Here is a 16,372-nt window from a genome sequence, read left to right on the forward strand (position 1 = left end):
TGACAGGATATAAACTAACACTCCCTAGTCACTATGTGTATTTTAGAGTACTACAAGACCTGACCACTGTCTACTAGTATTCACTGTAAAAGAATCAAAAAAGTGCCTTCCGGAAAGAGAGATTGGGACTAATAGATCCATTCAAATCCAAACTCCTATCTACTGGCTTTTGCAACATAATCCAGTGAAAAGAATGTGATTCGTATCTCAGCTACGCAACAGCTAGCTTTTCAATGTGTTTTGAAGTAGATGTCTCCGAAGTAACAGTCATAGCTTTGGTATTAAAACACCCTAAGCTGGGGCGCCTGGGTGGCTCAGTCATCAAGCATCCGCCTTTGGCTCAGGTCATGATCCCAGATCCCTGGGGTCGAGCCCCTCGTAGGGCTCCCTGCTCAGTGTTAGGGTGGGAGGTCTGCTTCTCCCTCTCCCACTCCCCCTGCTTGTGTTCCCTCTCTCGTTGTCCCTCTCTGTCAAATAAATAAATAAAATCTTTAAAAAATAAAATAATTAAATAAAACACTCTAAGCAATGTGAGAGTCTTTAAAATTAATAAGAACTAAGTAATACAGGCTCCTTGAGGAACTTTAGAAAATACATATGAGCAAAAAAGAGAAAAATAATGTCACAACGCCAAGATGAGCACTATTAATATTGTAGTGTATGCTCTGCTAACTCTTCTTAAAAAAACTATTTCCCACATACAGGACTTCATATTGCACATATTCTTTACTTAACAATAACAAGAATGGACGTCTACACACATCCATGACATTTCTGTGAATGTACAAACTTTTACTTTATGGATATACCCTAATTCAACTAGCTCCACAGAGATTCTATATGATCTGATCAGATGCCCTCCACTCAAGGAACAGAGTAGGTTAAACAGTTATTTCCTCACGTCATTTGCCCATGACATCCTTTTTTGAATTATGCATCAGAACTTGGGCTATTTCACAAATACATTGGGAAATCATGACTTAACTAATCCTCAATACTAGGTTTTTATGGTGTTTCCAATTTTTTTCTATGATCAAAATGCTGCGATCGACTTCTTGCTTATACATGTCTGTGTATTCCCTAGGGGAAAACTCTAAAAATAGTTATTGAGCCAAGTGCTATGCATATGGTAAAAACGTGATAATTTCTACCCAAATGTCCCCCAATAATGTACGAGAATTGTCAGTCTCTTTAAATGATAATATTTAATTTAAAGAAGAATTTCAAAGTTTTATGTACTCATCATATATACCCAATATTTTTAAACTTATATATAATGACTTTTTTAAGGATATGGCTAAAATACATAGTTATAAATATCAAAGGTCTTACTGTAATGGACACTGACTCAGAAAACTATCTAAGAATACACCACCTCACAATTTATAGAACATGACAAGCATGGATATGTTGAGTGGTGTCTTTTATTTTCTTCTTGGTTACATTTACATATTTCCAGATATATTCTGTACTCTTAAGAAGATATTAATAATCCCTTATATCTACCTTGTCCTTTACACTACTAAAACACTTAGTAGGTGCCTCATTAGCGCGGTAGGTAGTGCGTCAGTCTCATATACTACTAAAACACCTAAACAAAAAGAAATTTAGAGGAGGGGCACCTGGGTGGCTCAGTGGGTTAAAGCCTCTGCCTTCGGCTCGGGTCATGGTCCCAGGGTCCTGGGATCGAGCCCCACATCGGGCTCTCTGCTCAGCAGGGAGCCTGCTTTCTCCTCTCTCTCTCTGCCTGCCTCTCTGCCTACTTGTGATCTCTCTCTGTAAAATAAATAAACAAAATCTTTAAAAAAAAGAAAGAAAGAAATTTAGAGGAATAAAACACCCTGAGAGCGAACTTTACCACAGGATATTAAGCTGTACCCCCCAAAAGAGCCTTAAAGTTACACAACAGGAGCTGCATATTTAGAGCCAAGACTGTAATAACCAACATCTTTACCCGTCAACTGATACCAGTATCACAAAGGGAAAGGTGTGCTTACATAGGTATCTCTGTTAATTTACAGCTTATTTTCAGTACATATTTTTGCAATTTCAAATAATTAAGAAACAGGATCCTAACATAATATAAAGATAGTTCACACAGCAAAAACAGGGTTTAGCTTCCTTTTCTGTTTTTAAAGTGACACTGGATATAATTTTATACCTCAAAGTAACTCTCAAAGTTACTTAAGTATAGTGTTCACACCCAGGGTGGAGTTCTGTGTAATTTCCAAAGTTCAGAAAGGCCCTGCCTGCCCAAAAATCTCTCCCCTTAGAGCCTGTCTCAGAATCGTTCTTTGAAGCTTTTAAAAAAAATACAGAAATTATTCAACAGGTCTGGACTGAAGCCAGCGCATCTGCATTTTTTTAAAACTCCCCAGTTGATTCATTTGTACAGCCAGAGTCAAAAAGCACTCAGTTATATAAAAGATTGAGGGAGGGAGTGGTATCCTTAGATCCCCAACTGAAATGTTCATATGAAAAGCATCAATCTGCCCTAGGGGACCCACGCGAAAACTGTACCTTCAGAATACTCCTAAAAAGGTCCCAAAAGGAAAGCAAGGGTGGGCACCTGTTGACCCAACCCTGACCACCATGAGCAGACAGGGGTGAGGATATACAGTAAAGGAAGCACAACCCTAGAAGACCCACCTTGCCAGAAATGGCTACTTCATATTTTAAGCACGTAATCCCTTCAACTTCATAAAACAGACCAACAAGAAAAAACAGCTCAGCTGTGTGTCTGTGTGGAAAGGGGTGGTCTCATCAAGGAAAAGTATTCAACCACAGGTAGGGGTTTCACCAAGCAGTGCCCATCAACATATAATAAGACCAAAATGGATTGGCAATTAAGACAATACTCAGAGACAGCTCATTATCTTTTACAATGTTATAGTCATTTGTCAGAACTGTTTCTCAAAAGAAGTTTGTCTCACAAGAACAAGCCAAAAAACATATGTCTTTTAAGTGGTTTATACATAATAACCCGTCATTTTCTTAAGCTTCCGTTACCTACCAGATCTGGACTTAATGATGTCACTGAACTCATTCTGCCCATCATCAGGCCTGGCCTCGTGTTCTCCATACTTGGCCATCTTTGCTGAGTTTCAGTGTAATCCAAAGATGGTAGTAAATCCTCTTAAGACTTCCAGTTTTCTATAATAGTCCAGGTTGACATCAATCCCTAAAAAGAAAAGGGAATGTACTGACTTGGGAAAAAAATGTATACATACATTTTTATTTAATATAAATAATCATATAGTTATTCGTACTAATCATTCATTCAGCAACTATTTATTCAGCATTTTCTATTTATAAGGCACTGATCTGGGAAATGGGGATATGACTAAAAAGGAGACCCAGACTCTGCTATGATGAAGTTTCTAGACATTGAGCTGTTAATTATATAATGAATTATTTCATTATAATACTGATATGTCACAAATGTACACATGAGAAGCACAGAGTCATATGAGCATACAGCAGAGGATTCAGACCTGCCCGGGGCAATTAGAGAAGGTTTTCTTGAAGAAGTGACTCTTGAGCCAAGCCTGCAGTGATGAGAAAAATTTAATTAGCAAAAAAAAAAAAAAAAAAAGAGGTGGGAGGAGAAAAATAAGAGCCTTCCATGTCAGGAAGAATCATGGAGGATTCAAGAGGTTGAGCCTGTATCTTTGGAGAGAAAACACCCAAGAGAGAAATCTGCCAAAACTAAGTGAAGTGGGTAGACAGGGCTGGCGACAGGGCATTGGAGACGAGGTCAAAGCTCTTGATCTTTCTATGAAGAGGAAGGGGGATCTAAAAGATGGTTTTAAGCAGTAACATGATCAGACCTGCCTTCTGAAAAGATCACTCTGGTTTGTAGGGGGACCAGAATGATGAGTAGGAAGCCATGAAGACAACAGCAGAATATAGCAATTGTTCATACAAGAACCTAGGCCATGGGCACATGGGTGTTGAAAAAATATTTATTTCAATTCCTCTGTATATCTGAAAATTTTCCATAACAGAATTTTGGGGAAAATCTTTCCTAACTTTAACCAAGTGATCAAACATCATATGACCAATAATGGGGCATCATGTGATACAACAGGAAATTACCACATTGTCTATGTAGTATCCTCATGAAGCTGATGATGAACAGACAAATCTAGACAGGATGGTCTTTAAAATAAACAATCTGGACTGCTTATAATTATCAACATCGTGAAAAAAACACCTGAGGGAGGGGAAACTTTGTGGGTTAAAGAAGACTAAAGAAACATGACAACCAAATATAATCCTTGACTGAATTTAGACTTTAAAAAATAAATGTCTGGGGCGCCTGGGTGGCTCAGTGGGTTAAGCCGCTGCCTTCGGCTCAGGTCATGATCTCAGGGTCCTGGGATCGAGTCCCGCACCGGGCTCTCTGCTCAGCAGCGAGCCTGCTTCCCTCTCTCTCTCTCTCTGCCTGCCTCTCTGTCTACTTGTGATCTCTCTCTGTCAAATAAATAAATAAAATCTTTAAAGTAAATAAATAAAAATAAATGTTTGGGGGATAATATGAAAAATGTGAACCAAAGCTATATAATCAGACAATATTTTTCTATCAATATTAAAGTTCCTTAGTATCGGTTCATGGTTTTGTCATTATGCAAGTATCTTTGCAAGTATCTTTGATTATAGGGGACACCTGACAAAATATTTACCTATGAAGTGTGATAATGACTTCAACTTCAGTTCAAATAGGACAGCATATGCCTGTCTATGTATAGGTATCTCTTTACCTATATGCATACATAGAGGGAGAAAGAGAAAGTAAATGCTGGAAAACGGTAAGTGGGGAGAAAGCATATGGGTGTTCACTCTCCTTTCTAGTATAATATTACAGGCAGGAAATGACTGTGGTCTAAACAAGGGTACATGGAAAGACATGGGTAGATATGTGGGATATTTAAATATCAAATACAGAAGGTCAGTAGCATTCAGGGACTGACTAGATATGAGTTGCACAGAATACTAAGGTGCAAAATGACTGCCCAGTTTTGGTTTGGGCAGCTGTGTGGAGGGTGAGTCATTCACTGAGCTGGAGAACACTGGCAGATAAGCCACTGGTGGAAGGAATCATGAATGTGGTTTGGACTTGCTGAGTTTTAGGTGCCTCTGAGTTATATAAGGGCAGATAACAAAGAAGACAGTTGGATATATAGGTCTGATCTCAAAAATGGTGTGGATTCAATAAAAATCTGGATAGTTACACATTACACCCACTGGCACAGATTTTAATCTAGAAGGTATATCATGTGAATTCTGCTGAGGATAGCTGTCACTCAATAAAATAATTTTAAAGATTTTATTTTATTTATTTGAGAGAGAGAGAGCACCAGAGCAGAAAGAGGAGAAGGGGAATGGGAGGGACGAGGAAGGAATCTCAAGCAGACTCAGCACTGAGCTCGAGAGCCTGACATGGGGCCCCAGGTGGGCTCAATCTCACAACCCCGAGATCATGACCTGAGCAGAAACCAAGAGTCGATGCTTAATGGACTGAGTCACCCAGGTGCCCCAGCAATAAAATAATTTTAATCTTTAGTAATTAGAATCATCTGTAGAATTTAAAGAATTGAGGATTATACTCGGCACAACCAACTTTTCTTTAAGAATGTCAATAATGGGGCGCCTGGGTGGCTCAGTGGGTTAAGCCGCTGCCTTCGGCTCAGGTCATGATCTCGGGGGCCTGAGATCAAGTCCCACATAGGGCTCTCTGCTCAGAAGGGAGCCTGCTTCCCTCTCTCTCTCTCTCTGCCTGCCTCTCTATCTACTTGTGATCTGTCTCTGTCAAATAAATGTTAAAAAAAAAAAGAATGTCAATAATGAGTGGGCGACTGGGTGGCTCAGTGGGTTAAGCCGCTGCCTTCGGCTCAGGTCATGATCTCAGGGTCCTAGGATCAAGTCCCGCATCGGGCTCTCTGCTCAGCAGCGAGCCTGCTTCCCTCTCTCTCTCTCTCTGCCTGCCTCTCTACTTGTGATCTCTCTCTCTGTCAAATATTAAAAAAAAAAAAAAAAAAAAGGTCAATAATGAGAGCTCTGCATTGCCCTAATAGTACCTGGAATATATTGCCCCTACAGCCCAAACACAGTCAGAATTCAGTCTTAAGTTCAACAACTTGGCTGTATCCTAACAGCCCCTTAAGTGGACCCCAAATGCCAATTAAATAAATTAATCATTTAGTTGGGAATGTAACTGTCAACACATCCAAATATTAACCTGCAAATAGTGGCTATTAATTTATATATTACAACATATATCAGAACAAGAGTTTACTGCTAGCTAGGATTAGGCAACTCAATTATTTAATTCAAGGACACACCATGTGGTTTTATTATTTAATAATATGCTTCATTTGGCATACTTATGTAATACTTAGTATTTTATACGTTTAATTATCTGTAACATTCAAAGAAATACCATATTATTTTATAATATAAATATATGTAAAAAAAATTATTATATATTTTTTCCTGACCAGTTGGAAAAAGGGTGTGTTCTAATAACAAAGAAGTCAAAATTGTCTTAGAAAAAATGCTTTAAGTACTTAACAGTTTGAGGCAGAAGAAAACTGGTAGACTATCAAAGATTTAGAAACAATTTTCCTCTCTTAGAGACTGGACCATGTGGATTAAATCATCAATCTGCCAAAGTTTGAGTATAAAATCTTTCTCATTTTTTTTTAATATTTTATTTGTTTGACAGAGAGAAATCACAACTAGGCAGAGAGGCAGGCAGAGAGAGAGGAGAAAGCAAGCTCCCCGCGGAGCAGAGAGCCCGATGCGGGGCTCGATCCCAGGACCCTGGGATCATGACTCGAGCCGAAGGCAGAGGCTTCAACCCACTGAGCCACCCAGGCGCCCCAATCTTTCTCATTTTTTAAAAGATTTTATTTATTTATTTGACAGAGATCACAAGTAGGCAGAGAGGCAGGCAGAGAGAGAGAGAGAGAGATGGAAGCAGGCTCTCTGCTAAGCAGAGAGCCCGAGGTGGGGATCGATCCCAGGACCCTGAGATCATGACCTGAACCGAAGGCAGAGGCTTAACCCACTGAACCACCCAGGTGCCCCTCTTTCTCATTTTTTTATATTGCTCTACTATTGTTAAGACTTTAAGGATTATTATATGACCAAGTTCCTTTTGGGGGGTACACCTGTAAAAGATTTGCTGAATTCTTAAGTGCATTTTAATTTATTCAAGAACTTAAAGCTTTGTTCAGAAGAACGCATATAAAATTTCATTATGGAAAATGAGGTTGGTCCAACAAAAATTCTCTTTACTGGAAAGCAACTAACTATTCCCTTTAAGAGAAAATCTGGGGGCGCCTGGGTGGCTCAGTGGTTTAAGCCTCTGCCTTCGGCTCAGGTCATGATCTCAGGGTCCTGGGATCGAGCCCCACATCAGGCTCTCTGCTCAGTGAGGAGCCTGCTTCCTCCTCTCTCTCTCTGCCTGCCTCTCTGCCTACTTGTGACCTCTCTGTCAAATAAATAAATAAAATAAAATAAAAAGAGAAAATCTGACACTCTCCTTCATAACTAGTCTTAGCTAACGGTCTTCACTTCAACACTTGCCAAAGACCTTCCCCACGCTATAAAAAAGAAAAGTAAACTGTTTACACTAGACTTCATTTACACATGAATATTTATATTTTTTTATTTTACCACTCTAAGATAATTTCTCAAATTTTCTCTTCCTGATCATCAAAAGCCGTTATACGCTACAAAGATACAGCAGAAAGAGGGTCAGAGGACAAGAAAAGAATGGGATGGAGAGCGAATCAAAGAAGGCCATTTGAGCAGTGAGAGCCACTGACTGTCACCTGTTGCCAGGAACGAGTAGGGGACCCCAGGCTAAGTAGCACACAGAAAGATACTTCCTGCTAAACCTCTCCGTGCTGCAGCTACTTATAATTGGTTGTCAGGAGACAGAATCAAAGTTTCTTCACCGACAATGTGCCTTGGGGTGGACCTTCCCAGGGCACATCTATAGAGTGTAAGAGACCATCTTCCACATAAAGCTGGGTGAGAAACTGAGAACAGATGAATGGGATATTATAGCCTTAGAAGCTTTAAGCCCTATACAATAAATTGTCATTTATTGTTACCACTGTTCCAGATCTCTGTTCCCTCGGAATTATGCTTTGCAAAGTTTAGCCAGATCCCTCGATGAAACCAATACACTTAACTCTGCATTCAGCAACTGTTTCTTCAGAGCGTGTCTGTCTGGCTGTCATATGGAACACAAGCCATCCGGGTGTGGAAATAAACTTGGGGGTGAAAGGGTAGGGGGGGTGGCCTTAAAGGTAAAGTTAATGTTTCAATTTTAAAAACAATTTGAAAATTATACAATGTAAGAATACAAGTTCCTTCCACAACTTGTGACTATGATGGAAATGCCATATAGGTCCTTGGGCTGAAACTACCCATGCATTTAAACTAGAAGCCAAAACCCAGGAATGCTGAAGATAGGAAGGGAAGGGAAGGGGCCAAGAATTTGCCGCTCTGCTTGAAACAGTACAAGAAACCTGCCAGTGCCAAGAACTGCCATTCACTCTCGGAAACGCTCCAAGGGAAGGTTAGTACTACGGTGATTAATACTGTTTACAGCGGCAATAAATTTTAGGTAAACACCCAAAGGAGAGTTAAAGAGCTGTCCCATTGGTCCCATAAACTCGGGTAGAGGGGGCGGGGAATGACTGTGCGTAAACCATGGCCCTGGCCGCCCGGTACTCGGGAAGCTGAAGCACCCACGAGCTTCCCATTCTTCCAGCCCTCGCCTGACCCGCAGCACTCCCCGCAGGCCGCTGCCCCCACGCCCACCAGCAACAGCCGGGAGGCGCCAACCGCACTTCCTGAGGCCAGTGCAAGTTACAAATGAGTGGATGCGGCTGCTGCCGCGGGTCCTAGAGGCCGCAAGACCCGGCCCCAGGCGGGACCGGGAGAATCAAAGCTTCCGCAAAGTCGGTGCGTTCCAGCCGCAGCAACCGGTGCACTGGCCCTCCCAAACGCGGCAGGAGGAACTGACCCGCGAGGCCCCGGTGACCCAGGTGACGTGGAGGCTGGGAAAGAGGAGACTTGCCCCGGGACAGCCCAGAAAGCGAAGCCGATCGCCCCAAGTTCGACCTGGGGCTCTCCAGTTCAATGTAAAACAAACAGCGGGTCCCCGGGCTCTTGGAGGTCGGGCACGTTTTTTCCTTCCCTTGAAACCCTGGAAGGCTTTGGAATCGGGTGCTTGGGCGGAAAAAGAAAAAAAAAATTCTCCCGTAACAGCGCGCCTTCTAAAAGTTGCACAGCCTAGATAGAATTCGTGCTTTGTTGGCTGTGTAAGTGGCCTTGGGCAACCAGGGCCTAGGACCCAGGGCCAAAGACCTTTCCCACTCCATTATCTTACCTGATGTAGCAAGAGATGCCAAGAGTCCGGAAAGTAGAAGAGGCTGCCGTGGGGACTAAGCACCGACTGGCCGCCCCTGTCCCCTCCCGGGAGCCCCACCCTCAGAAGCAGCAGCGGCGCGGAGGGCTAACACGTTTCCTGCCAGGCGGGCGCCTGCGAGACGCTCCTCTGCTGGTCCACCACACCGCCACCCTCTTCCCACCAGCTCCTGGCGGACACCTCGGGCCCCGCCCTCCCGGGGCCGGGGTGTGTGTCACAGGCCATCCTAGGAAACCGGCCTCTCATGGAGATCGCAGCGCGAAGCACGCGACCCTCTCACGCAGAGGGGGAAGAGGGCTGGGGGAGCCCGGCGGCGACACCGCCCGCGTCTGACGAGTTGGGGGCCTTCGCTCCCAGACAGACTGCGAGGACCTCCGAGCTCTCTCCGCGTTTCTGGCACCCTTTCCCCCGCCGAGCGGAGCTGAACTCGGGTTCCGAGGAAAGTGCACACGAAAGTTGGTGACATCTTAGACTCAGACTTGAGAAGGAGACCAGGACGCAGGGTGGGAGCCGCAGAAAGTCCATCCTCCCCGCAGCCCACGCTCCACCGCCCCGCTGGCTGCGGTCACATCCCACCGCCCGAAGCGGAGACCTCGTACGGGCTTACCTGCTTCCTGGACCCGCGGGCCCGCGCCGCCTGCCAGCCTCCGCCGCGCCCCCACGGGCCGAGGGCTCCTCCGGCAGTTTGGGTCGCAGTGATCGCGGGGGAGTGTGCGAGCGTGAGTTCTGTGGGGCGACGTGTTGTTGTTTTTTTTTTTTTAAGGAAATGCGAAGAACCAGACAAACCCGAAAGAAAAAAAAAAATTTTTTTGACACCCGATTGAAACAACGCCCCCGACTTGTGCAATCTTCCTGCTCCGGTAGTTCCGCCAAAAAACAAAAACAAAACAGTCCAAGTGCAAACCTGGAACCGGCGCGCAGGCAACCAAGTTTGCCAAACACTAGAGAGTTTTCCGTCTGCAGGAGTGACCCAAAAGAAAGGAGGTACCACTCGCCGTGGTGCCCCAATCGGCTTCGGGAGCCAGAGGCTCCTCCTCGGCCTCGGCGGGAGAAAGCCCGCGGCCGGCTGCGGCTGCCCGCTCCCCTCCTCCGAGGAAAGGCGACTCCACAACTTTGTGCGCGAGCCGCTCGCTCCAGCTGCTCCTCCTCCGCCGCCGCACCCCGGCCCCCCCACCCCGGTCCGCCGCCGCAGGCCTGCCTCTTTGTTGGAGAGCGGAGCAGGAGGCCCAAGAGGGAGGGGGCGCGGGAGCGAGCGGGGGCGCCCTGCCGCCCCTCGGGGAAACGGACTGGCGCCCGGGCACCCCGAGGCTCGCTCTCCCCAGGAGGAGGCGGCCGAGCGGGACCGCTTCCCCGGCCGGCGCCGCCCCCGGCGCTCCCGCTCCCGCTCGGCTCTCGGCCTCGGCCCCGCCGCCGCAGGTCCGGCAACTTTGTTCCGGGAGAGCGGCCCCTCTCGGCCCCGGTTCGGCCCCGGCCCAGGCGGCCACTGCGGGCTGGGCTCCTGGAACGTGGCGCCCCGGGTCACCTGACCGCGCGCCCCGTCAATCAGCGCCCGCCCTGCGCGCCCTCCCCTCCCGCAGCGGCCCGCCGGGCGCTCGGCTGGCCTGGGGCTGCGCGCCCTGCGCGGCTCCCGGTGCGTGCGGCGCGCGGGGAGCGAGAATGGGCCCCTCGCACGAACACCAGGCGTTTATTCAGTTTGCACGAAAATGGGAGTCACGCCCCCACCCCAGGCAACCCGCGTAGTTCGAGTGATTTTGCTCTCTTCGAGGTAAATCTCCATCGCCCCCTCCACTCACCCTACCTCCGACTGCTGACGTTGCTGGTTTATAGGTCCTAGTTCCAACGGTGCATTTATTTTAGCTTTCCTAGTGTCGCTTTTAGTGTTAAAAACTTGACATTTCGTTTTATATTTGATCATGCCTACAAACAGTGCATATGAAGACCTTATTTTTCTATTTTTCCGATATACACACATACAAACATGGAGAATAACATTTCATTCCTCACGCGTTCCTCTGATTCTCTCACCAGATCATCACACCTGGGGGTGGGGGGACAGCAACCTAAGTTCCTCGTTCTTGAAAAAGAGAAAAGATGATTGATAAGCGAGCAGCTGTGGCTTATTGCTGGCTTAATATCTGAAAGTTAATTTACGATTTAGCAAAGATAAACCACTAGGGGATTTAAATGCTTTTTTTTTTCCGGAAAGAATTCACTAATTTTTTATTAGTTACAAAGTAAACGTTTCCCCAGTCCCTAAATGTTGTTAAGAGGGGTTGGGGTCGGAGGTCCTGAAAGAAAATTCCCTTTGAGGAATTGTCTTCATGTAACCCCATAATACATCCAGATGATTAACTTGAAATGGACATAATTTATTCGTTCACTTTCATTGGCTCATTCATTTAGCAAATGCCAATTTATGGCCTGTCAGTTCCATCCGCCCTGAGAATGATGCAAAGAAAAATCTGATGGAGATCTTGCCTTAAAGAATGTCAAATCTAGCAAGTTAGATAAGGCCTGTAAACAGGCAAGGATAGACAAGATCAGTGATAAGTGTCATTAAAAAAAAAAAGGACCGATTAAGTGCTACTCAGGGGAGACTGAAGTTTAACTGGTAATCCCACAGACCCTTAAAGCTGTTCATCAGACACTGTATCCTCTTGGTTGAGTTGATGGAAAGTGAGATTCCTCCTTTAAAATAAAACCACATTGAAGCATTTAAGGATTTCCTTGCTTGAAAAGATATATAAGTGAAGAGCACTTTGTAAATCACAAAGTGCTGGACAACTGTTGCTTTATTTAACTCAAAAGTTCTTGAAAAACACAGTTGCTAAGGGACCTAGAATTTTCTAACTCTGAGGGGATGTTTAGTTAAGCCTTCCCAAAGGCCATAAGGAAAGAGTCATAAGAATACAATCACCATCTGTGCAGGAGTGACTCCACCCACACCCTCGGCTTCAATGACTACTGGTGCACTACGTGGAAGGTGTGCCCTGTTTCTAGCCCTTCTCCCCACAAGCAGACTGATATTCTCTGTAGACCATGGGCAGAGACCAAACAAAGAACTTCCTGTTGTTGGGATGACCAGGAGGTCCCAAGCTGGTCCTACTCCCTGTTTCTTTTGCAAGTGAAGAAAACACAGTTAGTGGAAGATTTTAACCACAGACGTCTTTGTTCCCGTACAGCAGACAGTGTGATCTGCCTTCCCAGCCTGAGAATCAAGTTGTGTGAAAAGTGGAAACACCTGCAACCAACATCCCAGCTGGGGTCCATGCACCAGGGACATTGGCTTGTAATGGACTCAGTGGGTTTTATCTCCCCACCCCAAAGAGCAATGTAGAGCATTTAGAGAAAGTGATAGGAAGATGGCCCAGGGTCTATCATTAACTTAGATTCTGAATTGTCCTACAGTCACCAAGGAGTAATCAATCAAGAAAACTGAACTGATGTCTCTGGGACAAAGCCCTCGATACTGGAGAAAATAATTATGATAGCATATATATTCAGATATAGAAATATGGGACACCGCCGGAGGCTCCATCGGTTAAGCATCTGCCTTCTGCTCAGGTCATGATTGCAGGTTCCTGAGATCAAGTCCCGCATCGGGCTCCTTGCTCAGCAGGGAGCCTGCTTTTCCCTCTCCCTCTGCCCCTGCTCATGTGCATGCTCTCTCTCTCTCTCTGTCAAATAAAATCTTTATTAAAAAAAGAAATATATGCATATGTGTGTATATATAAGAGACATGATTCTACCTAGATATTGTTCATATGTAAGGACCTGCGTTCTAATGTAACAGTGGTACAGAAAACTTTTTTACTAAACTTCGTATATAATGAATATAGTATGTACAGCTAGAGTATATAAATGTAGTTTCTCTTTAAACAACAGAAACATAGGGGAATACATAATGTCTAAAAAAACAAGGAACTCCTTTAGCTTTACGCTTGGTGTTGACTATGAATAATGCCCCACGTGGAAGCATTCAAGAGAAGGACAAAGTTTTAGGGGATTCATCTTTTCTTATCTTTTCCAAGTCAAGAAAATGGCTTACATAGAATAGGGACCAGAATATTTGCTAGGGATGCCTGGGTGGCTCAGTGGGTTAAAGCCTCTGCCTTCAGCTTGGGTCGTGATCCCAGAGTCCTGGGATGGAGCCCCGCATCCGGCTTTCTGCTCAGCGGGGAGCCTGCTTCTTCCTCTCTCTCTGCCTGCTTCTCTGCCTACTTGTGATCTCTGTCTGTCAAATAAATAAATAAAATCTTTTTTTAAAAAAAGAATATTTGCTAAATATTGTTGCTGAATTCTTCAGTCAAATATCTAGCATTCATTGTGCAAGTTGAAAATAGGTATACATAAAATAAAACTCTTATAAAATTAACGAAGCTAATGATAATACTGCATGAAACTTTTAGAGAATAATTAGAATGCAGGCAGAGTTTCTCACAATTTAGTGAACTTAAGAATCACTAAGGAAAATATTTTAAATTCAGATTGTCTGCTAATTCCCAGAAATCCTGGTTTGCTAGGTCTGGTGAGGCCCAGGAAGCTGCAGTTTACCAAACAATTCTTGAAGTTAGATCAGGATGGTTGGGGAATCTTAGAGCCACTCTTCCCTAAGGAGCTGGCCTCAAATAGGCCACTTTGGTTGATTGGAGGAGGCAAGAAATTGCCCTACAAGAAAAACATTGACTACTGGATCGATCATAATTTCAAAATGCTCACAATTAGCCTTATGTCTTTGAATTCAAGTGTTTTGTTCAGTTGAGGCTGACCCTTGGGTTGCCAAGTGTCATTAACACCTCGGGAGCATTCTGGGCAAGTCAACCTGCCCTACGGTAAGAGCCCGGCTGGTTCTCACCAAATGCTCTGCAGAAGTCTGCTGGCGGGAGGGCAGGGAGGAAAGGACTGTTGAAGGTAGGAGAGTTGAAATGCAGGGTCCAAAGACGCTATGGACAAATTAGAAAGACTAAGAGGTTGAGGAGAAAAGAGCAACTAATAGAACAAAAAGAATAAAGGAATCCCAAAAAGAGAAGGAAGAGGCCAGGAGAGAGCACAAGGGCACCCCCAGACCCACCTCTTCACAGTGTGCTGCCCCGAGACCAAAAGCCTTTGACTAAAAGAAGTGTCCTGTGTTGTGGTTGTCAGACTTGTTACCCTTAGTTGGTTTCATGTACTTTGTACAATTCTGTGATGTCGGTACTGGAAGGGATGTTACAGTTTTTCCTTCAACCCTCTAACTGTGTGGGTAAAGAAACAAATGACAAAGATGCAAAACAAGCTAGGGAGTACATTGAGATAAAATAAAAATCTATTGGGGGAAAATGTCCAAATCACTAAGAAGTAAAGAGAGCATCCCTAGGTTATGTTAAGTTCATTGTTAACTTGCAGAAGGAACAGGAGGAGGAGGCAGAAGACAGAGTTGCTGAAAGCGAATAAGGCTGGATTTAAGTTGCCTGAGTGCTAGTTATTAAATTGACAGTTATTAGCTGTATGAGCTTGTGGAACTTGCTTAACCTTTAGCTTCCTGTCTAAGAAATAGAAAGAATACCTTTTTCAAATGTTTTTGAGAATCAGTGAGTTACTTGATATGAAGCATTTATCACAGTACCTGGGGTTTTTTTTTTAAATATTTTATTTATTTGACAAAGAGAAATCACATCCAGGCAGAGAGGCAGGCAGAGAGAGAGGAGGAAGCAGGCTCCCTGCGGAGCAGAGAGCCCGATGCGGGGCTCGATCCCAGGACCCTGGAATCATGACCTGAGCCAAAGGCAGAGGCTTTAACCCACTGAGCCACCCAGGTGCCCCTGTACCTGGGGTTTTTGTTTGTTTGTTTGTTTGTTTTACTATTATGTTCCTTCCTCCTTTTTTTTTAAACTCAAGATGATTTGCTGCCATTTTGTGATCATCTTCATTTATTGTTTTATTGAAGACATTTCTGGAACTCTCATGTCTGCTGAAGGGCTGGGTGTGCCAATGGAAATAAGCCACAGTGGTTGTCTTCCAAAAGCTACTATCTAGTGAAAGAGACCAACATATAACTAGACAATTAAAAGTTCTTATGGGTACATCAGTACAGCCAAGATGTAACATGACCTAGAAGAGGGACGTGTAACCCAATAGGAGAAGGACAGAGACGGGGGTATCAAGAAGTGACACCTGAGTCAAGCCTTAACAGATGAATAGGAATCCTAAAGGACATCTGTTGTCCTGCCTCTGCCCAGCATCTTTCCCTTCTTTGCAAAGGAACATTACCCCTTCCTTTGGATAATTGCTCCTCCCCTGCTCCAATCAGATTTTGTGGGGCTGTCAATCTCCTCTCCACCTAGCCTTGGGGTAGGCTCATGACTCAAGAACAGTCAACCACAGGCCTCAACCCAATGCATAGTAATTGATTCAAGAGGGACAAAGAGAGATCTATCCTACACCCACATGTGTCCTTCCAGATGAATTTCCAGAATAACACTGGAAGGTAAAATTCTCTTTTTCCTCTTTGGAATCAGTACACTGGAGTAACATAAAATTGAGACCATCCAACAGTCCCTCCAGGCCCCTTTCCTGCCCCTGCTACTAGCTGGAGTTCTATACCTGCAAAAGAAGAAAATGAAACCATCGAACAAGGAGCTAAAAAAAAATACAGAGAAAGTTTCAAGGATGCAGGGGTCCCTGGTTTCCAGACACAGGGGCAGTTCCCTCTTTTTCACCCCCCTTTTTAATGAGTGTTAGCTTGTGTTGGAATTCTGTCACTTGCAACTGCCCAAGCCCAATCTAAGGTAAAAAGTAACCAGGAAAAGAGGAGGCCCAGATGAAGGCTTGAGGATAAGAAAGAACATAGGATTTGTATGTGTGCTGCTCAGTTTCAGAAGTAACATTTCCTGCCCCACCCCAACCACCCTTAATTCCCTAGAGACAATACTAGACATGCTA

General features: G+C 44.5%; 2 protein-coding genes across 3 annotated transcripts in view; one reads left to right on the forward strand and one right to left on the reverse strand.

The window, feature by feature from the left end:
* Positions 1–10,196, reverse strand: part of UTRN (utrophin) — a 505,495-nt gene extending 495,299 nt beyond the window's left edge. Inside the window, exons 1-2 of one of the 2 annotated variants that reach the window (XM_046006019.1) lie at positions 10,059–10,196; positions 3,014–3,181 (exon numbers count right to left, since the gene is read on the reverse strand). In XM_046006019.1, the coding sequence (XP_045861975.1) occupies positions 3,014–3,092 (79 nt within the window). In that variant the 5' untranslated portion in view covers positions 3,093–3,181; positions 10,059–10,196. Of the gene's footprint in view, positions 1–3,013; positions 3,182–9,412; positions 9,551–10,058 lie in introns of those variants that run through there. The other variant, XM_046006018.1, reaches the window with a different exon arrangement.
* LOC123942143 (serine/arginine repetitive matrix protein 1-like) lies at positions 8,904–13,097 on the forward strand. Its single transcript, XM_046006060.1, has 4 exons — positions 8,904–9,164; positions 9,618–9,906; positions 9,988–11,216; positions 12,634–13,097. Exons 1-4 carry the CDS (start codon positions 8,904–8,906, stop codon positions 12,643–12,645), a joined length of 1,791 nt encoding a protein of 596 aa, XP_045862016.1. The 3' UTR covers positions 12,646–13,097.
* Positions 13,098–16,372: the final 3,275 nt, after the last annotated feature.

The sequence above is a fragment of the Meles meles genome, chromosome 5, assembly GCF_922984935.1.
Source record: "Meles meles chromosome 5, mMelMel3.1 paternal haplotype, whole genome shotgun sequence".
Lineage (NCBI taxonomy): Eukaryota > Metazoa > Chordata > Mammalia > Carnivora > Mustelidae > Meles > Meles meles.

Excerpts from the sequence above, each read along its gene's own strand:
- LOC123942143 (XM_046006060.1), top strand. The coding sequence starts at position 8,904 with ATGCGGCTGCTGCCGCGGGTCCTAGAGGCCGCAAGACCCGGCCCCAGG. Across the intron at positions 9,165-9,617 it reads CTGGGGCTCTCCAGTTCAAT|CTCCTGGCGGACACCTCGGG; the intron begins GTAAAACAAACA and ends TCTTCCCACCAG. Across the intron at positions 9,907-9,987 it reads CGAGGAAAGTGCACACGAAA|CCCACGCTCCACCGCCCCGC; the intron begins GTTGGTGACATC and ends TCCTCCCCGCAG.